The 24,261-nt window shown below is 39.0% G+C and overlaps 3 protein-coding genes and 1 long non-coding RNA gene across 5 annotated transcripts; 2 read left to right on the top strand and 2 right to left on the bottom strand.

Annotated features, from left to right (window-relative positions):
• Positions 1 to 1,047: 1,047 nt before the first annotated feature.
• On the top strand, positions 1,048 to 5,335 carry LOC125557574. Its single transcript, XM_048720278.1, has 3 exons — positions 1,048 to 1,416; positions 4,140 to 4,515; positions 4,882 to 5,335. Exons 1-3 carry the CDS (start codon positions 1,368 to 1,370, stop codon positions 4,985 to 4,987), a joined length of 531 nt encoding a protein of 176 aa, XP_048576235.1. The 5' UTR covers positions 1,048 to 1,367; the 3' UTR covers positions 4,988 to 5,335.
• Positions 5,336 to 6,381: 1,046 nt separating this feature from the next.
• LOC116603895 lies at positions 6,382 to 8,646 on the bottom strand. Its single transcript, XM_048720277.1, has 2 exons — positions 8,153 to 8,646; positions 6,382 to 6,928 (listed from the first exon to the last, which is right to left on the bottom strand). Exons 1-2 carry the CDS (start codon positions 8,456 to 8,458, stop codon positions 6,470 to 6,472), a joined length of 765 nt encoding a protein of 254 aa, XP_048576234.1. The 5' UTR covers positions 8,459 to 8,646; the 3' UTR covers positions 6,382 to 6,469.
• A 2,686-nt stretch (positions 8,647 to 11,332) lies between these two features.
• Positions 11,333 to 23,963, bottom strand: LOC5520671. Of its 2 annotated transcripts, none has more exons than XM_001640440.3 (4): positions 23,806 to 23,963; positions 16,276 to 16,664; positions 13,487 to 13,980; positions 11,333 to 11,888 (listed from the first exon to the last, which is right to left on the bottom strand). In XM_001640440.3, exons 2-4 carry the CDS (start codon positions 16,645 to 16,647, stop codon positions 11,864 to 11,866), a joined length of 891 nt encoding a protein of 296 aa, XP_001640490.2. In that variant the 5' UTR covers positions 16,648 to 16,664; positions 23,806 to 23,963; the 3' UTR covers positions 11,333 to 11,863. The 2 variants fall into 2 exon arrangements, with proteins under 2 accessions (XP_001640490.2, XP_032221545.2); XM_032365654.2 differs by lacking the exon at positions 23,806 to 23,963 and adding an exon at positions 18,336 to 18,440.
• On the top strand, positions 20,223 to 23,015 carry LOC125557467. The gene is made up of 2 exons (XR_007305291.1): positions 20,223 to 20,338; positions 22,598 to 23,015. It is a non-coding gene; the product is annotated as an uncharacterized LOC125557467 (long non-coding RNA).
• Positions 23,964 to 24,261: the final 298 nt, after the last annotated feature.

The following is a 24,261-nucleotide window of genomic DNA, read 5'->3' as shown; positions in this document are numbered from 1 at the left end:
TTATAAGAAACAATATAATGAGACCAAAGAAAACAAAGAAAACTAACTTTTATGGGTTAAGAATAGAACGGAAGTGACGTAGCACTAATGCATATACGGTAAGTTAATTATGCGAACAAATTTAGAACGAACTAACGCTTTGACACAAGCCGATGCGTTACCATGAGGTAGATAAGTTCACGTGAATGATGCGAATTTGTACGGAAAATATGTGTATTGATGGAGTTACATGAAAGACAAAGGGTTCTAACAGCGATGGCAAAAGGTTAGAGTGTAGAATGATGCCGCACGTGTTATAGGAACGGAGATAATTGCTTGTTTAAACTCGAGTGACCTCGTGTCTGACCCGATGAGTGAACTGTTAGTAAAGCAATTCACAAAGCAGAAACTAGCTTGGAGTTGTGTATAAGAACAAAATCATTCTCCAGAAAAGAATGTAAAACAGATCTAACAGATCTCCCCTATTCATAATGAGGTCGTACGTGTTATAGGATCGGAGATAATTGCTTGTTTAAACTCGAGTGACCTCGTGTCTGACCCGATGAGTAAATTGTTAGTGAAGCAATTCACAAAGCAGAAACCAGCTTAAAAATGTGTATCGGAACAAAATCATACTACAGGAAAGAATGTAAATAAAAACTTAAATGACTTAAGGGAAAGCTAGGGGAAAACCGGCGATGATGGTGGGAGTAAAAGGGGAAAAAACTAGGGAGATGATTCGTATATGAAGCGTGTTTCGAATGATAAGGCCCTCATCACCCGCCCCTACACGCTCGTTAGTAATGCCTCTAGTGAAGCGTGGTGCATGTAATTGTCAAACCTGTGTATCGCCTGGCTTCGCCTGAGTACATGGCTTGGTCTGAAAAGTAAAAAGTAGCGCGCAGGGGAATGAGGTAAAGAGATGTGTATTCGCTGGGCTTGGATTGTCTGTCTTGCAGGTATTCCGTATGTAGCGAAGTGAGGGGTAATGAGGGGATAGCGCTCGTGGTTATACGGGTATTTGATGAAAATAGATATCACTGTTTCCGTTTCCGGTTGTTGTACATCCGGGTATTTATTAAATTGGTTGCGGTGTGGTTTACAAAATGGGCTAAATACGGCGGATGGATAAAACGAATGATTATATTATTGTACGGGAATATTTTGGAAGTGTTCTGTGCTAGATACTGAGGGGATTGCGCTCGTGGTTATACGAGTAAAAGATGAAAATAGATGTCTCTGTTTCCGGTTCCTGCCATTGTACATCCGGGTATTTATTAAATTGGTTGCGGTTTGGTTTACAAAATTGGCTAAATATGGCGGATGAATAAAACGAATGGCTATATTATTGTACGGGAATATCTTGGAAATGTTCTGTGCTAGATAGGATGACGGGGTGGCATACGCTGAGAGAATGGAGTGTTGGTGAGGAGCCAGGTGAGGATATTCAGGGCAGTAGCGTGTGTTATGTAGGAGTCTCGTGGAAGTTTTTCTACGGTCATTGTTGAGGCCGGTTTGTCTATAGCTGGAGATGATGGCTTGTTGTCGGTGGATCGGGGATGTACTTCTGTAGAAGGATTGTTTTTATTGGTGTGGATATGCTGTGTGGTACAGGAGACTCGTAGGGTTCCTTTTGTCGTTCTGTTAGGGCCTGTGGGTTTATGGTTGTAGATGGCTGGCTTCCGAGTTTTTATCCAGTGTATATATATCAGTTATATTTCTGTAGAGGGGCTGTTCGTCGGTTCTTGAGGGTCTTGGTAGTGGTGAATCCTCTTTGGTGATTGGCTGACTTGGAGTGGATATGGCGTGTTGCTTCCCTCTGCGTACATCTCATTTGACTCGCTCTTGTGGTTTGAGTTGATGTGGTGTTGGTGTGAGGTGTGAGATGTGGTGAAAGTGGTGATGTGTTGTTAAGTGTATCTATGGAGTGTGTGTCGTGGATGTGAACTTGGTGTGGACTAGTGTGTCTTTAAGGTTTTTGTGTCTGGTGAATGCTGTGGTAGGGGGTGAGGGGAATATGGAGGATAGTTCCTGGTCGCTGGATATGAGTTCCCAGTTAGCATGAAGGATGCGGGGGATGGTTGATGTGTTGTGATTGAACGGTGTGATGAAAGGTATGGCGGGTGGGGTGGGGGTGGTTGTTGGGGTGGCTGTGGGAGTGTTGGGGAATAGGAGTTGGTGTTGCGTGTAATGGCTTGCTCTGGTGAAGGCAGTGTGGATGACATGATCAGGGTAACCACGTGATAATAGTATGCGTCTGAGTTTAAGGAGTTGTGATTTGTAGGTATTTGTGTCGGTTGTAATGCGTCTGTAGCGGAGGGCCTGGCTATAAACGACGCTGTGTTTGCAGGATAGTGGGTGGTGTGAGTGGTAGTGTAGAAGTAGAGTGCTGTCTGTGGGTTTGGTGTATAGACTGGATGTGAGGGTGCGTTGGGGTGTGACGTGGATGTAGGTGTCAAGAAAGTTAATGCGGGTGGGAGAGTATTCATGGGTGAATTTAATGGTGGGGTGTATGCTGTTGATGTATTGTAAGAAGTTGAGGAGGGATGGCTCGTCATGAGTCCATATCATGAAGATATCATCAATGTAGCGGAGCCAAGTGTGTGGGGAGTGTGGCAGGGGGTTGTTGCGGAGGAGTTGGTGTTCCACAGAGGCCATGAATAGGTTTGCGTAGGAGGGTGCCATGCGAGTTCCCATGGCTGTTCCGCGGAGTTGTAGGTAGTGTTTGTTGTCGAATTTGAAATAGTTGTGTTTGAGGATGTAGTTGAGGAGGCTGCGAAAAACATGGATAGGAGGGCGTTTGTGTGCGGGTAGTGTTTGTATGTATGAGAGGGCGGCAGCTATACCCTCCTCATGTGGGATGTTGGTGTAGAGAGACGCGACGTCTATTGTGACAAGAAAACATGTGTCTGGTAGTGGTGTGGGGAGGGAGAGGACTGTTTGTAGGAAGTGTGTGGTATCCTTAATGTAGGAGGGGATGTGTGGTACAAATTTCTTGAGGTGGTGGTCAAGAAAGATGGAGAGTTTTTCTGTGGGTGATTGGCAACCTGAGATTATTGGGCGGCCTGGGGTGTGGGGTTTGTGAATTTTGGGTAACATGTAGAACAGGGGTGTGCGTGGGGGTGTGTGGGGAAGTAGGAAATCGTGAGTAGGTTCATCGATTATGTTGTCTTGCAACAGTTGGTGAATGTATAGGGAAATGTTATGTGCAAGGGAGGGTATATGGTCATGGGAGACTGTGGAATAATAATTGGTGTCATTGAGTTGTTTGTTGGCCTCTAGTAGGTAGTCTTTGGTGTCCCAGAGAACGATGGCTCCCCCTTTATCGGCTGGTTTGATGATGGTGTGGGGTAGTTGCGATAATTGTTTAAGTGCGGTGCGTTCAGATGGTGTGAGGTTGGGTGTGTTTGTGTGTGGGGGGGTGGGTGTGTTGGTGATTTGGTGTGTGATGGTATTGGTGTAGGTGCGTAATGTGTGGTTGGGTGGGGTGGGTGGGTCCCAGGAGCTTGGGGTTCTAAAAGGGTGTTGGGGAGTGTGGGGCTGGTTGCGGAAGTGGTATCTAAGGTGCATGAGTCTTGTGAATTTCCGAGATGCTGTAAGAAGTGTTTGTCTAGGTGTGGGGGGAGGGGTGGGGACGAATTTGAGACCTTTGTGGAGGACTGAGGTCATGTCTGGTGTGAGGGTGTGTGTGGAGAGATTTACTATGGCTTTGCGGTGTGTGTGTTGTGTAAGACGTTTGAGGTGGGACCTTTTGCGTTGGTTTTTGGTAGTGCGAGTCGGCAAGCGAGTCGGCAAGTCTCGGATTTACCCATCCACTAACTCTACATGTCGTTGGAAATATCCAAGACGTTGCTGATATCATCTGCAGTCACATAAAGTAAAACCGCATACTCCAATTTTACATGCATCTTGGCAGTGTTGATCAGCAGAACTACCACCTAGCAACTTCCCGTAAGCGTTAGCAGTGCAACGAGCAGTGAAAATGGAAGCTGGCATAACCATGCCAGGGATGGAGCAAAAGCATGTCGCAAATTGACAAAACTTTACCATATTTGCGCCGTCGCAGTTTGCCTGGCAAATTTCATCGCTCCCAACCCCAAAATGCTTTGCCTTACAAATGATCGAATTGCTTAATGTCGTTGATAACGTTGTCAACATAGACCTGCTGGAGGGCTCGACAGACGACGCGATGATCGAGATGTCGAATGCTGCTGTCGTTGATGACGATGTCTGCATAGACCTGCTGGAAGGCTCGACAGACGACGCGATGATCGAGATGTCGAATGCTGCTGTCGTTGATGACGATGTCAACATAGACCTGCTGGAGGGCTCGACAGACGACGCGATGATCGAGATGTCGAATGCTGCTGTCGTTGATGACGATGTCTGCATAGACCTGCTGGAAGGCTCGACAGACGACGCGATGATCGAGATGTCGAATGCTGCTGTCGTTGATGACGATGTCAACATAGACCTGCTGGAAGGGTCGACAGACGATGCGATTGACGCGATATCGAATGCTGCTGTCGATATCGGGTGAGATGGCAAGCGAATCGTTGGTGAAATGCATACATCAGATTCTAGCACAAGAGACAAATGAAACACGTGATTTATTATCCTTTAGGCAAGCATAAAGAGCGTTCAAGAGTCTGAAACATGAATAAGGTTGTAGATGAAATTGAAAACTTATGATTCTTTAGTGGATAAAAATAGAATACAACAAGTGATTCGGTATTAAAATTTCGGACAATAATTCGATCGGATTACGTTGATTAAATACCTCCATTCGATTCTGTCGCAAAAGCAGCAGTTGAACTTGAAACCTCCTCGTTCTCATCAAAATTGAACTCGTTGTTACCACTGTTGTGTTGAATCCCTGAGGAGTTTTCGTTCTCTGTGCAGAAGCAGTATTTCGAGATGGAGTCGCCGCTGTTTTTCGTCCAGACGTACGGACAGTAGAAAGTCTTACACGGACCGCTGCACAGAATTGGCAAAGATCCGGTCTTGACGTCTTCGCATTTGACCAAGCGCTTAGTCAATGATTCAGACCCTGAAACCAACTGAACACTAACAGCAAGAAGTGAGAAAACTAATAGAATTTTCATGATACAAATAAAGTGGCGTTCTTCTATTGCTTAAAATTTGAAACAGATTTATTTTATATCAAAACAACATGCGCATTTATTAACCGACAGGGATCCACGCAAATTGTCACATTGGCACAAAAATATATATTTTTACTTGCGTTCGATTTAATACTCCCATGCAGAGATATTATTTTGATCTATTATAACATAATTTGATTAGAATTTTGTTTATTTTCTTATATTAATAAAAATACTCGTTGATTTTTCCACTTTTGAAATAAATACTTCAGTCTATTTTAAACTGCGGTTCTAAGAGTAAGGGTTCCCTTAGATTTTCAAACTTACAACTTGCAGGTGCAAAAATAATGGCTCAAAAGAATTACCTGAATTTAAAAAAAAAATTATAATTAGTCTTCTTCTATACTACACGTCATGGCCTCCATACTCTCTACAGCACGTCGCATAAATAGATGCCTTACTTTTTGTCCATTTAGCACCTGCGAACGACCGCCAACCCAGTGAGAAATTCACAAGTGTCTATTTTTTTTCTTTTCGCTTCAGAACTTCAACTCACGATTCACATGCGGTCCGCCCTTCGCGAGTAGAGGATCTAGGGGGAGTGTTAGGGGGTTTATAGCCCCCTTTGAGCTTCTATTAAGCCAAAGATATCAAATAATAAATACCCCCTCCACCTTTGTTACCGCCCCTCTCCCCCCCCCCCCCTTCAGCAAAAAGCTAGACCTACCCCTGGGTATCCACAGAATCTATTGACACCGGGTTTTGTAATGCCCTCACCTTGGGGTAGGAATTTTCGTTATGTATTTTGTTAGAAAAAGTTAAGCAGTGCGGGTCAGTACTGTAGAAATATTACGGGGGGAGGGGACTTACAATTTTCGAAAATATATGAGTTGATATTCATGTTTGGCGGACTAAAATAATAGGGCTTTCAAAATGACCTATTTAGCGCAGCACGGGAATGGCATAAGAACGCGAGAAATTAATCAATGCCATTTTCAACATTTGATGTCTCAGTGAAAAACAAATTACAAATGGACTCTACCCTGAATTTTCGTTTTATCGAGTAGTTTTAATTTTTTTTCTTCTCACTCTTGTTTGTACTAAACATACAGGCACAACTTGAAGAGAATAGGGAGAGTTTGAAGAAATTACGTAAATCAAGGTTGCACCAGAGAACCCATGTGTCGTAGCCCGCGGTGGTTCATGAATAGCGTCTACCCCCGAAGCAAACAAAAGAAATATTCCCTAAGCTAATTTTCTTTGCTACGGCCCTTAAAATGTTTAAAAGCACGACATAGCAGCTTGAATATCTTTTATTCCTTGGACAATGCAAATGCGTGTCTTTACAGAAGTGTACCCCTTTACGGAGAGGTTCTTTCAAGCAACTAGTATTCCTGTTGGTCTCCGGACTCATCATTTCCGGACGAATCTTTTTGTCTGGCCATACTTTTTAGCTCAGCGGCTGCCACCTCAGACGCTTGTTTCCACAGGCCAGCGGTGTTCACCAACTCCGTTTGCCAGTAGGTCTCCAAATCTTTCATGAAGTTGACAAGGGAAGACTTGCAGATCTGTTTAGCGGCTGCTCTGACAGAATTCTGGAGCTCTGATTTAAAATTTTTATACATAAACCCGCGCGTAGCTTTATCGTAACGGCTGGTTTCCCTGGTGACCATGCAGGAATGCTGGCCATCAACTGACATGGTGGTGCACTTGGGATGGATTGTGAGCGTCAACCAAACTTTATAGCAATACATGAAAGAGCAACTGTTTCCAAACCATTCTGATTTTGACTTTTCTTGTGCTTCATCATGAAAACTTTTGATGCTGTTCTGGTGGTATTCCCTCTGAAAGATTGAACAGTAAAGGACAGGTGACAAAGTCAGTGAGACGAGCAAGAAAGACCCGCGCAATAATATTACAATTGAACCCCTATATAACAGAGGCGTCCTATTTTATAGGGTTTTATCAAGTTTTAAGAAAATCTTCGTTAACGATAGCTAGGTTGCCAGTTACTTCTTCCATCTTCCACCCGCTTAATCTAAAATGCCTTTAGTTCCTTTGCTACAGTACCGCGTACCAGCAGCGTGTCCACGGTAGGCATATATAGATTGTGCTTGGCAACTTTAGTAACTTTTAGCGTTTCGAGCAACTTTTGTTAAGTGCCAGCAACTAAGGGCAATTTTTGCTTTCCTTGGTAATTTTTAAGCACCAAATGGACACAAACACCAAAAAGATCTTTGTTGAAAGGATTTTTTTATTATAAGTGATCAAAACTAAGGATATTTACATTATAACTACAAATATAATGAATGATTTAACCCGGCACGCGCCACTGCAAACTGGACGGCAGCTATCTATCTAACGGGCGCTGAAATCCAACGGTTATTCTCTGCAACATTCGCCTTCTCAGATAAAATACAGCAATAAAAACAGGAAGTAAACTTAATTGCTGTTTAAAGTATAATAAAACGGGGTGGATTAGAAACTTATATCTTATGTTGTGTTTCTATAATATATATATTGATTACAACAAATAACTATTTGAAATTTACACATAAAAATGTTTTGTATATCTCCTTTGATTATTTAAAGAATATATAAGGTAGATATTTTATGGAAATAAAAAATATATATATATATTTTGATTATTAATCGTCAAACGGCTCGTGAAATCAAGCAACTTTTGAAAATTTTGGTGGCAACTTTTTAATTTTCTGCAACTTTTGGGCTTTTTGTGCAGCAACTCTTTCACTCTTACAGTGAGTGTAGAAAAAATATAGAGAATGAGAAATAGAGAAAAAAAATACGGGAAGAGAAGATAAGAAAATATGTAGGAAGAAAAATTATCATACTTAACTCTTTTTAAATATATGTTATTTACCTACTTGGATGTCCGTATCTTGGATTACCGTGACCGAAGTCTTGATAATACTTACCGCCGAAGCCGAAGACCAAAAGCCAGTTTTCGATGGTCCTTTTACAAATCAACTCACGAGAGCCAATCAGAGCACGCAGCTTGATGGATACCGGACCCCGAAAAAAATTATAATAAGAATTTAAGATCCTACCTGTTTCTGTTTTATTTCCATATATGCCTGTCCTGCATATTCATGGTACATCTTGCCGTATCTCTTAATGTCTTCCAAAGTATCTCTCAAGTCTTGTTTTCTCTCCGCCTTTTCCTCGGCCGATGCTGAGGGGTCATCTACATTCAGGCAGTTCGCTGCCGTTCTAAGCGCATACAAATGGGTGCTGGCGAAATTTCGGAAAACAATCAAGGACGCTTCAAGTTTCTTTGTGGTCTCCTGGTACGATTGTTCACTTTCGGACTTGAAATCTTTCAAAATATACTTCTCCGTCCCTTCGGCTTCCATTCTGCGAAGTACTTGCCTCTGACATTGCAGTAAACGTCGGTCGGTCAGACAGTTTTTCCATTGGGTGGCGAGCGTTCTGTAATTACTGTTGAGGCCATCAACATATAATTGGATCACTCGCTGGTCGACGTACTCTTTGATTTGTTCAAAGCGATGGTTCAATTCTAACGCATTGTTGCGATTAACGCATTTAGTCTATGTAGCTAGCGTGACTTCCAAGCGCGTGATCCAAGCGTGACCTACTTGGGTAGTCTTCACCGTCAATAACATTTTAATATTTCGGGGCCCAAAAGTGCAAAAGTTTACAAACTTAGCTATCATTAAGCGCTATATCGGCAAAGAAACGTTATAGAAATGCATAATCAGGGGCGGATACAGGGTGGGTGCATTGAATGGATATCCATTCCCTTTTGGAGTAAAAAGTTACTTTGTTTGAAAATAAATGTCTGAGGGACGGGAGGTACTGTCCAATTTCCTTCGCCTGCTTGACTTTGCTGACGCGACAAATCCAATTCAGCGTGAAGTAATGTATTTTAAGATGTATGAGGTGAACTACCAAGTACCACTGGATCAGTTATAAGCCGTCTATCCGGCCATTATCCACTCCCCATTTTGAAATCCTGGATCCGCACCTGATAATAAATTTTTCTTTTTGTAGTCACATCATAGCCATTTGCTTGGTATCGCTACTGCATATAAATTTGCAGGCGTCTAAACCAGAAACCAGACAAGATATTCTATTCAGACATTAATCTACTATCCACACAAATTATAGAATTGGCTGCAAATAATTTTAGAAACCATATTTATATGCCTTTCCGTACATTGTAGTTGATTTTGCTCGGTGATTAGGTATATCTATCATTCATTTTTTTCTATAAAGTACCCTCCCCGCCTGACCGTGATTAGTATCTTAGTAGTATCTGAAGGATTAGTATCTAGGATCACCGCGGTTTTTAAGAGTTTGCCCATCCTAACAAGGCAACAGTGGCTTGAGACTTAAATAACAAATACAAATAACAAATAATAAAAACGGACTTTGCAATTGTTATTTTTTAAAGCTAAACCTCGTTCTTTAAAAATATTACAGGTGGTTTTTTTTAATAATTGTCTTTCTTCAAACGAAGTTTGATTAAAAATGTTATTTAATTATTAAGCGTTTTTTAATATAACTTTTATCAATCTGTGCTTGATATGTTGTTTTAGTTAGTCAAAAGATCAGACAACCGGTTCGTGCAACCCCAGTAAAACAAGAAGGACAGAAAGATGACGTGATCAATTTTCAGAGACCAGTTGATTCAATTAGTCTATCTTCAAGGCCAAAATTCGCCCCTAAGGAGTGAGGTAGTTTGGAGGTAGACCCCGATTAATAGTTTACTTAAGGCCTGATTAACCGAACTAGCTAAAGTAATATATAGATTTTGGCACTGCCTAAAAGCGGAGCCAGCATGCAATCAATTTAAGCCATATTATAATACCTATATATGCATGTATGTATGTATGTATGTATGTATGTATGTATGTATGTATGTATGTATGTATGTATGTATGTATGTATGTATGTATGTATGTATGTATGTATGTATGTATGTATGTATGTATGTATGTATGTATGTATGTATGTATGTATGTATGTATGTATGTATGTATGTATGTATGTATGTATGTATGTATGTATGTATGTATGTATGTATGTATGTATGTATGTATGTATGTATGTATGTATGTATGTATGTATGTATGTATGTATGTATGTATGTATGTATGTATGTATGTATGTATGTATGTATGTATGTATGTATGTATGTATGTATGTATGTATGTATGTATGTATGTATGTATGTATGTATGTATGTATGTATGTATGTATGTATGTATGTATGTATGTATGTATGTATGTATGTATGTATGTATGTATGTATGTATGTATGTATGTATGTATGTATGTATGTATGTATGTATGTATGTATGTATGTATGTATGTATGTATGTATGTATGTATGTATGTATGTATGTATGTATGTATGTATGTATGTATGTATGTATGTATGTATGTATGTATGTATGTATGTATGTATGTATGTATGTATGTATGTATGTATGTATGTATGTATGTATGTATGTATGTATGTATGTATGTATGTATGTATGTATGTATGTATGTATGTATGTATGTATGTATGTATGTATGTATGTATGTATGTATGTATGTATGTATGTATGTATGTATGTATGTATGTATGTATGTATGTATGTATGTATGTATGTATGTATGTATGTATGTATGTATGTATGTATGTATGTATGTATGTATGTATGTATGTATGTATGTATGTATGTATGTATGTATGTATGTATGTATGTAATGTGTGAGTGAAGCCGAAGTGAAGTGAAAGGAAAAACATGTCTTTCTTTCATATATTCATGTATTTTTGTTACACAGATGTACAAAAAAGGCGCGCGCGCTCATGCGTTGCCGATCTCCTCCATGAGCGTTTATGCGCATAGGGTGGGGAGCCTGTGCTTGTCCAATCAAATGTCAGTATTATCAAATTTTTTTACATCGGCACTGGCCGTCAGTTCCCTATTTCTTATATACATGTAAAGACAAGTTCGAAGATGTAACACAACGAAAGTGACACAAAAATTAGGGAAAATAATAAGTTAACACATTATGAAGGAAAGGGAATTGAAACAGGGCCGTAGCTAGCACGTAGGAAGGGGGAGGCAGTTTTTCCTTAGAAGAGCAGGATTTTGCAAAAATACGCATGAAAAAAATAGCGTCTGCCCCCTAAGCAAATGAAAGAAATATCCCCAAAGCTATGTTTTCTGGCTACGGCCTTGTGAAATACAAATGCACGACATAGCAGCAGAACCGCTTGAATATTATTTATTGATTTGGCAATGCGAATGCGTGCCTTTACAGAAGTGTACCCCTTTACGAAGAGGTTCTTTCAAGCAACTAGTATTCCGGTTCGTCTCCGGACTCATCATTCCCGGACAAATCTTTTTGTCCGGCACCTTCGGCAATACTTGTTAGCTCAACGGCTGCCACCTCAGACGCTTGTTTCCAAAGGCCAGCGGTGTTCTTCAACTCCGTTTTCCAGTACGTCTTCAAATCTGCCATGAAGTTGTCAAAGGAAGACTCGCACATCTGTCTAGCGGCTGTGTTGACTGAATTCTCGAGCTGTTGTCGATAATTCTCCATAAACTTGCGTGTTCCTTCATGGTAAGTATGGCTCGTTTCCCTGGAGACCTTGCAGGAATGCTGGCCATCAACTGACATGGTGGTGCACTTGGGTTGGATCGTGAGATTTAACCATATCCTCTTGCAAACTCCTCCAAATAAACACTTATACCAAACTCCTGTGTAGGTTTCTACCTTCGCTATTCCGTTAAAACTTTTTATGCTTTCCTGGTGATATTTCCTCTGAAAGACAGTAAAGTAAAGGTGACAAAGCCAGTGAGAAATGAGCAAGTGATGACCCGCACAATAAAAATAGAACCCATTTACAACAGAGGGGTCTGTTTTATAGGGTTTTCCTAATTTGACTGAAGGGTAAAAAATCAGGACTTTAGAAAATGTCTGGTAACGATAACGATAACAAAAGTGAGCTCGCTTCCGAGAAAAAAAAGAAGCGAGGTTGCCAATATCACTTCTTGGCTAGCATTTAACAATTCCGACCATATCAATTTAAAACTAAATATTTGAGAGATTTTTCGTGATTTTCTTAACATATGAAGAAACTGTTGTCGTTTTAGGGGACTGGTACCGAGGAAATTTAGTTTCTTTTCAGAAGCTTTCTCCATTGACTAAAGATGGTCACAGTCACTGTTTTTCTCTTCTGAATACAATTCACAAAGTTTGCGAAGCACCTGCGGTACGGCAGCCCTAAAAATGACAAGAATTGGGCAGATTTTCCAAATAAGGAATACATTAGTGTTCTTATATGGAAGTGACCGCGTCTGGGAAAAACGACGATTTTTGGCTAAATTTTCTTGAATATGAGTATTTCACTAATGCAGAACAGGAAACATTAAATATTAAACAATGCATTGCCACAGATTTGTTCCTTTATCTCTACTGATTCATTGCCACTTGTTTTTTGCTCCTTTTTGCGTTTAATTGTTTAAAGTATGAGCTTAGAGTATGATCCAATTAACACCTCAAGTCAATCATAAATATTTTCTTGCATTTTTCTGATACACTAGATCTTTTAGATTCTGAATCCTTAGTTAAAATAGCCACAACTTTATCGCAACTATGTTAAAAAAATATTAAAATAAACTGCCTTCCACTAGGTTTTGTTTATTGTTTTTTTTTTTGCTCAATTGATTTTAAAATAAAAAAAACATAACCAATCATTCATTTTGCACATTTCTGATGCAGCAGATCTGGGATCTTTTGTTAGAATATCACAACTTTATCGGAACTTTGTTAAAAATATTTAAATAAAATGTCTCTTTAGCCTGGGCAATAACCTTAAGTTCAGGGGCGGATACAGGGGAGGGGGGTGGATTGGGTGATTATCCCCCCCCCCCCTTTTGAGCAAAAGATAAAGAGTCATTCTGTTTAAAAAACTACGGAGAAATTATTGTTCATCCCCTGCTTGACTTTGCTGACACGACAAATTCAATTCAGCTTGAAGTATTGTTAGATCTATGTGACCTACCAAGAACCTCTGGATCAGATACAAGCCGTCTATCCGGCCATTATCCACTCCCTATTTTGAAATCCTGGATCTGCCCCTGAAGTTCCTTTACTACAGTACAGCGTACCTTACGATTATTCCAGAAATAATAGTGTGTGGCATTGCCAGGTAACAAAAGACAATAGGGAAGGTGAAAAGGCCGGAATAGAGAAAAGAAGAGAGAACGGGACATAAAACGGGACTTTTTTACTCTTATAATCAGAAGAAAAAAACAGAGATAGAAATAGGGAAAGTATATATGGGAAGAGAAAGAAAGAGAAAATGTGGGAAGATAAATTCTCATACATTCTCTTAACTTTAAAGAGTTAGATCTCACCTGGTTTTGTTATCACATGCCCATCCCGCATATTCATTGTACATCTTGCCGTATTCCTTAATGTCTTCCAAAGTATCTCTCAAGTCTTGTTTTCTCTCCGCCATTTCTTCGGCCGATGCTGAGGGGTCATCTACATTCAGGCAGTCCGCTGCCGTTCTAAGAGCATACAAATGGGTGCTGGCGAAATCTCGGAAGACAATCAAGGACGCTTCAAGCTTCTTTGTGTCGTACGGGTACGATACTTCACTTTTGGACTTGAATTCTTTTATCATGAATTTCTCCGTCCCTTCAGCTTCCATTCTTCGAAGTACTTGCCTCTGACATTGCAGTAAACGTCGGTCGGTCAGACAGTTTTTCCATTGTGTGGCGAGCGCTCGGTAATCCCTGTTGAGGTCTTCAACATCTGAACTGATCACTTGCTGGTCGACGTACTCTTTGATTTGTTCAAAGCGATGGTTCATTTCTGCCGTTATCTTTTCAAAGGCGTCATTTACCTAACGAAACATTAAGTGCAATAATGATTACATAATCAATCAACCGTTGTTGTTAGCGGAGCCAGCGCGGCCGCAGGCTGCGCGCGGAGCTCCATGCATAGAAATTGGTAAACTAGGCGACCCAAAATTTGTGGTCAATGACGTCATGTCACACTTTTTTTGTGCCCGCTATCTGTACTACCCACGTGACCAGCACATGCGACCAGGCCAGCTAATTAATTGATCGCTCTAAACCAATGACAGACTAGTTCCAACAAGAACTGGGAGGGACTTTGAAAAGAGGGAAGAGCTAAGCCTATTTTGACATAAAACGATCAGTAAGTTGCTGAAAAATTGACAAGGAAAGTGTTAAATAGAGAAAATGCAACTGATTAGCCAAGTCAATTGAACCGCGGTGCTCCTAGAACCTAATCCCTTAGAACCTAATCAGAACCTTAACAGAAACTAAAAACGGTCAGGGGGGTACGTAAAAAAATAATAAAAATACCTTTTTAACGAGTAAAATCAGCTAGAATCGATGAAAAGGCAATATATAAATATGGGTTTCTGAAAAATTTATAGCAACTTCTGTAATTTGTGTGGATCCTAGATTAATGTCTGATTAGAATCCCTTGTCTGGTTTCTGGTTTTAGACGCTTGCAAATTTCTATGCAATACGCAAGGAAATAGCAATAATATGCATTTCTAAAACGTTTCTATAGCGATTTAGCGATAAGTTATTGCTAAGTTTTCAGACAGCAATCGTCTACTTTTGAACTTTTGGCGCTGACATAATGAATGCTATGAACGGTGAAGACCACCGGAAGTCACGCTTGAATCACGCGCTTGGACGTCATGCTAGCTACATCAACTACAGTAACTGCGCTTCAAATACGGAGAGTTAAATATAAACTGGACTCAAATTGACCAAAATAGAATAAAATCATCCGAAAGAAGGGGATTTTTTTCTGCAAGATCTGCATAATTTTTGAACCCGTTTTTGATTTGTTCACACAAAACACAAATAGAAAGAAAGAAAGAAAAAATAAATAAAGAAAAAAAAATGGCTCCTACCCAGCTGCTATTTATACGAACAAAATCCAAATTCGCTCCCCCGTATTTTTTTATTCAGTTGTATTAAGCTATGTTTATGTGTAGGATCGCCTTTTGAATATTTCACGCTAGTGATGACAAAAATAGCAATTTAGCCTAGATCCGCTAAATAGCGCAAAACATCGCTGTAAAATTTTTTGAGTTATATCCAGCCCTACTCTGTAATTCTATGCAGAAAATGGGTAATTTTAATTTTTTGTTATTAACAATTACCCCCCCCCCCCCCCTTGCTATTAGGTTCTGTTTAGGTTCTAAGAAATTTTAGGTTTTGGGTCACCGCGGTGTCAACTGGTCCAAAAAATTATGCAGATCTCATATGGAAAAAAATCCCTTTCTTTCGGATGATTTGATTAACAATTAAAGGTGTTTTTATTATTTTATTATTTTTGTTGAAGACCCCCTGACCGTTTTTAGTTTCTGTGTAGGTCCTGATTAGGTTCTGAAGGATTAGGTTCTAGGATCACCACGGTCACACATTAGGGGATAATGGTTTTCAACGCCAGCGAAACGCAGGTCATAAAGCAGAAGGCGCATCACATTCATTTATCCATTTTAGGGGGTCTGGGGTTCTCCCCAGAAGCATTGTGAACAGACCTTAAGGAGCCTCGGAAATTGATCACGCCCCTGCCCTTTACCCTGTATCCCTCCCCCTGTTGAATAATGACCCTTCCCAAATATACATCGCTTTCACATCTCATCAAGTCAGCAATAGGGCCCCCGAATGGTGTTTGGCGAGCACTTGCGAGTTTTCGAAAACGTCTTTTTTTATGCGGGCACGGCGGAAAAAATTGCGCGAGCATGCGAGCATGGCGCAAAAAGATCCGCGAGCATGCGAGGTTAGCCGAAAACTGCGAGCACTTCGAAATTTCGGGGGACCATTCGGGGCCCTAGCTAGGCGGCTAGAAGGGCTAGGCGCTCCTTCATATACTGTATTCTTCCTTTGCGGCGAGGCGTTTATTAAGGGAGAGCTTATTTGAGCTTATTCAAAAAAAGGCATGGCAAAAATAAATATATTCCCAATAATTCACCAAAAGCTAAATGTGTTTGGCGAACTAGCCTGAAGATATGGCCCAAATGCGCGCCTGGAGAACAAAAAGCTTTAAGAATATGTAAATAATTATGTATGACAGAATATGTGCTTCGACTGCTAACATTAAACACTCTACTGATTAACTTGATTCTTTTTGCTATAAGAACCTTTACCTTTTTTAAAATGTCGTCAGGGGATGGTGCTGTAAGCGAGGCAACAAAGCCAAAGGCAGCGCCAAAAACGCCGAACGACTTAGCTGCTGCAGTAGCCACTTTTGTAAGCCCTTTTATTCCGTCAACGGCAGTGAGAGCTGCTGCGGCGTTAGCAGAGGTGCCAGATCCCAAGCCGAATAAGTCGCTAAGAGCTGTATTAAAACCTTTGCAAACAGGGGATTCCACTGGGGTGATCTGCTGGTTGACTTTCAGGGTTGGATTGTAGTAGTGGTTGCAGTTGCCTTGCTGAGTAAGTGGCTGAAGGTAAGCGGTACTGGCTCCAACGAGGGCTTGAATTACCACAGCCAACAGACAGACCTTCACGAAACTCATGTTACCCACGTTTTTTGCTGTAATAAAGAAGTGGGGCAATTCGTGAGAAAAAGTAGGCCCAGCAATAATTGCAGCAAAAAGCTTCTCGACGGGTTTTATATCAGAAAGAATTCCTGTAAAACATACTGAAAGTCCTAAATAATCCCTTTGGAGTAACATCGAGAATTTAACCGACAAATACTTTCTTTCGTCATTTATTTTGGATGTTCTATTGCTATTAAAAAAGGGCTTACCTGCTTACGAAGCTTAAAATCGACATGAATACCTAGAAAGTACAGCCTTAGCATTTATTACGTTTCTTGTATAATGTATTTGAAGGGATTCATATATTGAACCTATGCTAGTAAAAAAAACTAGTAGTAAAACCTCCATGTGGTAACGATCTTCCTGAAATCTTCCTGAAATAAGAAACTGATACAATAAGCATTTATATGCTGACCACAAGACATTCGATTAACAATTTTTGGTTACACAAAGCATACAAGCCAATAAAAGCCCGCAAAAAAAAACTGTTTATTTGAAGCATCCTTGATCACTGCAAGCTGCTTGTTTGTATAAAGTATAATTTAACTGCTCTGTCGGTAAAAGTTCTATCAAAATGCTACTTCGATAGCTAACTTTATATATAGTATTTAAGTAAAAAAATCCCAATTTTTAACTGTGTAATCATCGCAACTTACTCTATTTTCACTCAAAGATTTTGTTGTCTTCGAGAGGCCAAGTATTTTGTTTTTAAAGAAAACCTGGTTCCAGAGGCTTGTCAGTAGCTATTATAAAGATATACCGGGGAAATGTAAAGAGAGCTAGAAAGGTAGATATGACAGACACGTTTGGCACTAGACAACGATGAAGAGGCAAGAGCCTTGAAACGCGTCTGTCTGTATATATCTTTTTAACGTTCTTTATAGTATCACGTCTATTACCCAGCGATGCACCAGCCAACATCAACACCTCGTTGCATTTTCTAAAGCAGGGTAGGTCATAGGTTGTAGCTGAAAAAAGCGATTTGTTTCTATCTAATTAAAGCATTTAGGGTATTAAAAGTTTAAATATAGATCTTCCGGCAATTTGTTGACGATAGCTTTCTATTGAAATTAAGAAAGAAATTATCCGTGATTTTTATCGCGGGCACATCAGGCACATAAAGAGCTGCAATGTTGGTCAAAACATTATTATCAGACTACACACCCAAATACATAGAAGGCGCAATTAATCCAACGCCTACACAATAAAGACACAATAAAGACATTTATCTGAAAGAAAGATTTTTCCCAATATGTTTTCTACGATTTTTTGAGCCCCTAGCACTGATACATTCTAAAAGCCGCAACAAAACTGTGTTTAATATAAAGCTGCCACACTCGGGACAAATATAGATTGATTAATCAGGCGCGTATACAGGTTGTGCGTCAAGTCCGCTAGTTCCCCAATGACACCTATGTCAATTCGAGTTGAGGTGTAGGTCATCGGCCTCAGCCGTTGATCTTTTCTTGTGGTTAACTATTCTACTATTTTGGTTATCAAAGCGTATCTGAAACTTAGTTGCAGTAGAGCCCACATATTTGAAATTCCACGCCTTACACGAGAGCAAAATAATCAATGTTAGAGTGCAGGTCATGGTTGGTAACGAAAAACTTTCCCGTATTATGACTAGTGTTCCCCATAAATTAGAAACTTATTATACTTACAGTTTATATATCTAGATGCTGAATTATACTTTAACATTCACGCGAGGCTCTCTTTTCTTCGTCGGGATCTTAGCACAGACCATCATAGGTACTTCTTCTATCGCTACACGGCACCTTCCGACAAATTTGAGCAATCATCACTTGGTTGCATCTCGAGAACGATACATTATATATAATTATATAAAATAAAATAAAAGTTGAAATAGAAAACAAAATAACTTTCTGTGTGTGTTGGTTGAATTGAATATTAAACAGCCTATTTTCACTTACGTAGCTAGTGCAGATGGATAGAGGTTGAAAACTAAGGTGCTTCCTGCACGCGCCTTAGTTGGAGACGAAAGCGGGTAACACTATCTACCATAGTGAATCCAGTCATTAGTATAGTACTCTGCTTCATTGAGTTAGAAAATGCACAAACCTACTCAAAGCTGCTTTACATTGAATGACCTGAAAACGTAGCCAAGGGCTACAACTCCGGCGGACCGAGTTTAGGCCATGTATATAGATTGACTATTCCTGTAACGTGTAAGCAGGAGTCCCATAGTTTCTCTTGTGTCTTTTCCGCAGTAAGAAATTTTATTTGTTATATATGTTTATACCTTATTACTAATATTTCTGTTACTCTGTGTAAAATAATAATAAACAAACACACAACAAACAGAAAGGAACAAGGTGTTCCATGAATTGTAAAAGGTGTTTAGCGCGGGACAAACACCTCCGGCCTCGTCCGTGGTTATATGATAGTGATAATTTTAAAATCACCAGAAAAGAGTACTAAGGCACTTAATGACACGATTCTATGAATGTATGCATGTATGGATGTGTTATGTACCGTCTTGTCCCAAGACCTTCATTCTCTAAACAGGCCGTCACTAGTCACATATCTTTATACTGGGCAATTATAGTTATCAAAGAATTCGGTCACGAATTGATGGTGTTGTAAAACGGATATTTTATAGTTACAAAGTCACAATTTTCAGCTAATAATGTGTAAGTTGTTGGAACTTAAAATGCTTTAAATTGAGGTTAGGTGTCAGGTTGGGGGATTACCTTTAAAGACCTTGTACTGATACACACCATGTAACTAAGTTTATTGGTAAAAGCGTCAAGTCGTTTTATTAACATTAGCATGTGATCCACGAAAATCATCTGAAAAACTAAAGACGATCCTGATATTTTTTACGGTATATGGAAGTGTGGTTCATTCTTTATTCTTAAGGATAAAATATTCCATAAAGAACAAGTTTTTCTTGTAAAAAATAACATTTTGTGTGTGTTGATAATTCGACTTGAATAGCTAGATGCCATCTCCTGCGCATGCGCACCGCAACAATTGTGCGCTTCACAGCACAATCTTTGCAAGTTATAACCACCCCTCAAACTTGGTTGCTATAGCTTTACATCTTCAACCATAAATCAAGGGTTCTTTTTTTTGAAAATTTGCATTTTTACTGGGATACCTGTGGTATCCCAGTCATAAAATTCAACTGGTTTTTTTTTTCGTGGTACCTAGAAATCTGTATTATTGTGCAATACCCCATGAGCCTCTGCGCCATTTCGTGTACCATTTAGTTTTTTAGAATAGAATCAAAAAGCCCATACTGTCGCGATCTCGTACCAGAACAATGAATACAATACACCAATTGTATCTAGTTTTTTAGTGTATTGATTGCGACCTTACTAAAGCCTTTTTCTTACACGAAGTATCTAACCTACTGTCCTACGTCATCGCAACGCTTAGTTACCAAAAACTTTTGCATAATTTAAAACTGTGTCATGGCCGCCATCTTTAATTTGAGATTCCAGCTCTCAGATCCATGTTATTTGTGCAGTTGAAGGCGCGATTTAAAAACTGCATATTTAACCATAGCCTCAATTCCTACCAAGTTATTTCGCTGTGTTTACTCGTGTTTACATTTGCGACCCAAGTGCGAGACACGCGGCTCAAGATAAGTGCTGACTGCTTTAGACTCATACTCTGGACACTCATGAATGGACTCGAGGTATTTACCTTGATTGCTTAATCTATTTTAAAGGGAAGTAGCTTGAAACAATTGATGGAAATCGTCTCCTACAAATCGCTTTGTCGATGAATCTACTTTACGTCGGACACTTGACCGGCTACCCTAAGATGAATTTTTTTTTCGTACTATAAAATATCTTGATCTCTTTTATTGAATCTCATCATTTTAACCATGTTGATTTTAATAAAGTACAGCATTGGTGTTGTAGGTTATGTAAGTGTAAAATATGTACTTAAATCTATGAAAATTATTTTGGTACTTTTGTGCTTCCTTTAGATAAGCTTAAGTTTTATTATTTCCCTGAAATACCTTTATCTACATTGAATGTCATTTAATTTTTATGGAACATTTTCAATAAAATCTAGAGATTTGTAATATTTTTGTAGTGTTGTTGATCTTGAAAATATGTTTATGCTTTATAAATTTCAATCAAGTCTGGATATTCTATAGCCCTCTCATTTGACTTCAAAATAAATAAATGTTGTTGTTTACTTGTAACTTACATATATAAATACAATAGGACTTACTTTGGGTGTTAAAATAAATTTACCCCTTTGTGATAGCACACTGAGGGCAGTGAACCAAAGAAATGTTTAAGAAATAACAATTTTAAAACACATTTTCAGCTTTCCTTAATCTTATTTCGGTGCTTACTCTGATTTGGGGACAGTATTTGAAGATAGGACAATCAGCCCTGTCTACTTTCATGGAGCACACCTCAAGTCCACCCCACACCTGAAGAGATGATGCTCTTACCTTCCTTGCCCAAGTTGTGATATGGCATTTACAACAAAAAACAAGATTATATATATTGTTTTATTATATCCAAAGTAGGCAGTAAAATCTTTCATGTCATACATGTCACACAAACAAGTTGCAGATCTCAGGTATCCCAGTCAACCCTGCACACAGGGTCTAGTTACAAAAAAGTCAAGTCTAGTTGAGGTATACACTTCCCATAGGGTCTTATACACCATTATCAATATTCTCTTAATATGAGAGTGTTCAATATCAATGAAACTTGGTAATTAATAAAGCAACAGAGAAACAATTACAATATTGAACCATACTTCAATATGCCAATGCCGAAGTTTAATATTTCCCAGCATATACAAACCTTCGAGGTTAGTAAGTTATTTATTACATGTCATTTTTATATCTGATTTTTTGTTGTGAAAATCTTCTTTAGGACAATTCGCATAATTGCGTAATGCAGTCCGAGGAGTTTTATGCATAGGTGAATATTAGAACCACCTATTGGGGGTTTGGGGGAGGATGAGGTAAGGGGGAGAGGTTTGCTGGAGGGTGGGGTTGGGGGAGGAAAGGTTTTAAAATACGTTTCGTCTTCCAGCTCAGCTAATTTTACTGTTTAGGATAATTCCATGGTTTCCTTACAGATTTGGCCTAACAAAATTCCTATTTCGGGATTCGTTTTACCCTTCAAACGCATTTTGCGGTTGCAAATCCGTCAGTCTCAGTACCCATTTTTGGTTTACACTGTTGGTGTCAGTACCCATTTTTGGTTTACACTGTTGGTGTCAGTAACCACTTTTGGTTTACACTGTTGGTGTCCGTACCCGCCTTTGGTTTACACTGTTGGTGTCAGTACCCACTCTTGGTTTACACTGTTGCTGTCAGTACCCGCCTTTGGTTTACACTGTTGGTGTCAGTAACCACTTTTGGTTTACACTGTTGGTGTCAGTACCCACTTTTGGTTTACACTGTTGGTGTCAGTACCCACTTTTGGTTTACACTGTTGGTTTCAGTAACCACTTTTGGTTTACACTGTTCGTGTCAGTACCCACTTTTGGTTTACACTGTTGGTGTCAGTAACCACTTTTGGTTTACACTGTTGGTGTCAGTATCCACTCTTGGTTTACACTGTTGGTGTCAGTAACCATTTTTGGTTTACACTGTTGGTGTCAGTACCCACTTTTGGTTTACACTGTTGGTATCTGTACCCACTTTTGGTTTACACTGTTGGTGTCAGTACCCACTTTTGGTTTACACTGTTGGTGTCAGTAACTGCTTTGGTTTACATTTATGGTTTTAGTACCATACACTGTTTACACTGGTTTTAGTGCGCTACACTGGTTTAAGTACTATTCACTGGTCCACACTGGGTTTTGGTACCCTACACTGGTTTACACTGTTGGTAGTCAATAGTAATCAATATTGATGTGACTGCGGTTTCTCTTCTTGATCCTACTGTGCTATCTAACCGTGCTTCCTCGCCAGATGATCACACGGATGATCACACGGATTACACGGGGAAAAGCAGGTGCTATTTTGTATTTTGTTCTTAATTTTTTTTCAAACTTAGGAGAACAACGAAATAATCCTTTTTTATCAATTCCCATTGACTCCCTTAGATACCACAGTTCAACTACATTTTGGGAATTTTGTAAAACAGATATTTTTCGTTTATCTGTTTATTGCCGACAAGAAAAAATACTTTTTCGCTTTAATTTCGCAGTAGTACTAAAAAGCGTTCAAAACAATCGCTAGTCTTTGTCATTATTATTGCATTCTCTTTTTGTTTATATTCAAGCATTCTGTTTAGAAAAGTTTTTTTTTTCACATTTGTAACTTTAAGTATAATTTTAAGAGTTTGCCCATCCTAACAAGGCAACACTGGTTTGCGACTGAATTAACGCAAATAGCATTCTAAAAAATAAGTTTTTGATCAGTAAAATTCATCTTAAAAACGGGTAATTTGCCGAGATTTAACATTTTTGACAAAATAATAATAATAAATTTTCCTTGCAAATTTTTATTTTTTTAGAGCTAAACTTCGGAATACCCCGTCCACGTAACTTCGTTCTTTGTTAATCTAAAATCAAGGTTAATATAATTGTCTCTCTTCAAATAAAGTCTTTTCCTTTAATTTCGCAGTAATACTCAAAGGCGTTCAGAACAATAATTGGTCTTTGTGTCATTTTGTCACATTCTCTTTTCTTTGTGTATATTCAAGCACTATGTTTAGATTATTTGTTTTTTTCAAATTTGTAACTTTGAAGAGTCATTTTTAGAGTTTGCCCATCCTAACAAGGCAACAGTGGCTTGAGACCGAAATAACGCAAATAGCAAACTAAAAATAAGTTTTGGATCGTGTGATCATCTAAAAAAAACCGGTAAGCCAAGATTGAACAAATTTGACAATAAAATGAAAAAAATAAAAATTTCTTCCTTGCAAACTTGTTATTTTTTAAAGCTAACCTTCGGAATACCCTTCCACATACTATGGTTCTTTGTATTGATGCCTCGTTCTTTTTTTAAAGGTGTGAAGTTCTTTTGTAGAACAACTGGTCAGGTTATTCTAAAGTCGGCCATATTATTTTTTATTAAATCAATGTTGACATGTTTTTCTTCAAATCAAGTTCGATTAAAAGTGACCTTTCAAAATTGTTAATTAAATAGAGTAAAAATGATAAAAGCGTGAATACCTTTAAACGTCCTCCCAGTCACGTCTCAGTCTTGGGCGTATCTAAAGACAACAAGACAACTGAATGCGGTACCCTACACTGGTTTAGACTGTTGGTGGAAAATAGTAATCAATATTGATGTGACTGCGTTTTCTCTTTATTGTCCCGCTGTGCTATCTGTGCCTGCTCACCCGATGACCTGATAAATGATAGGATTACTGAGGAAAAGCAGGTGCCATTTTGCTCTAAAAGAATTTTTTTTCAAACTTAGAAGAACAACGAAATAATCATTTTAATCTACAAATTCCCATTGACCCCTTAAATATCACTGTTCAACTACATTTTGCGAAATATGTAAAACAGTTGTTTTTCAAATTTGTATCTTTAAAGTATCATTTTAAGAGTTTGCCCATCCTAACAAGACAATAGTGGATTTAGAGTTTTTGATCAGTGAAATTCATCTTACTAAAACAGATA

This window comes from Nematostella vectensis, chromosome 12 (genome assembly GCF_932526225.1).
Source record: "Nematostella vectensis chromosome 12, jaNemVect1.1, whole genome shotgun sequence".
Taxonomy (NCBI): domain Eukaryota; kingdom Metazoa; phylum Cnidaria; class Anthozoa; order Actiniaria; family Edwardsiidae; genus Nematostella; species Nematostella vectensis.
This window is presented reverse-complemented; position numbering and strand designations above follow the sequence as displayed.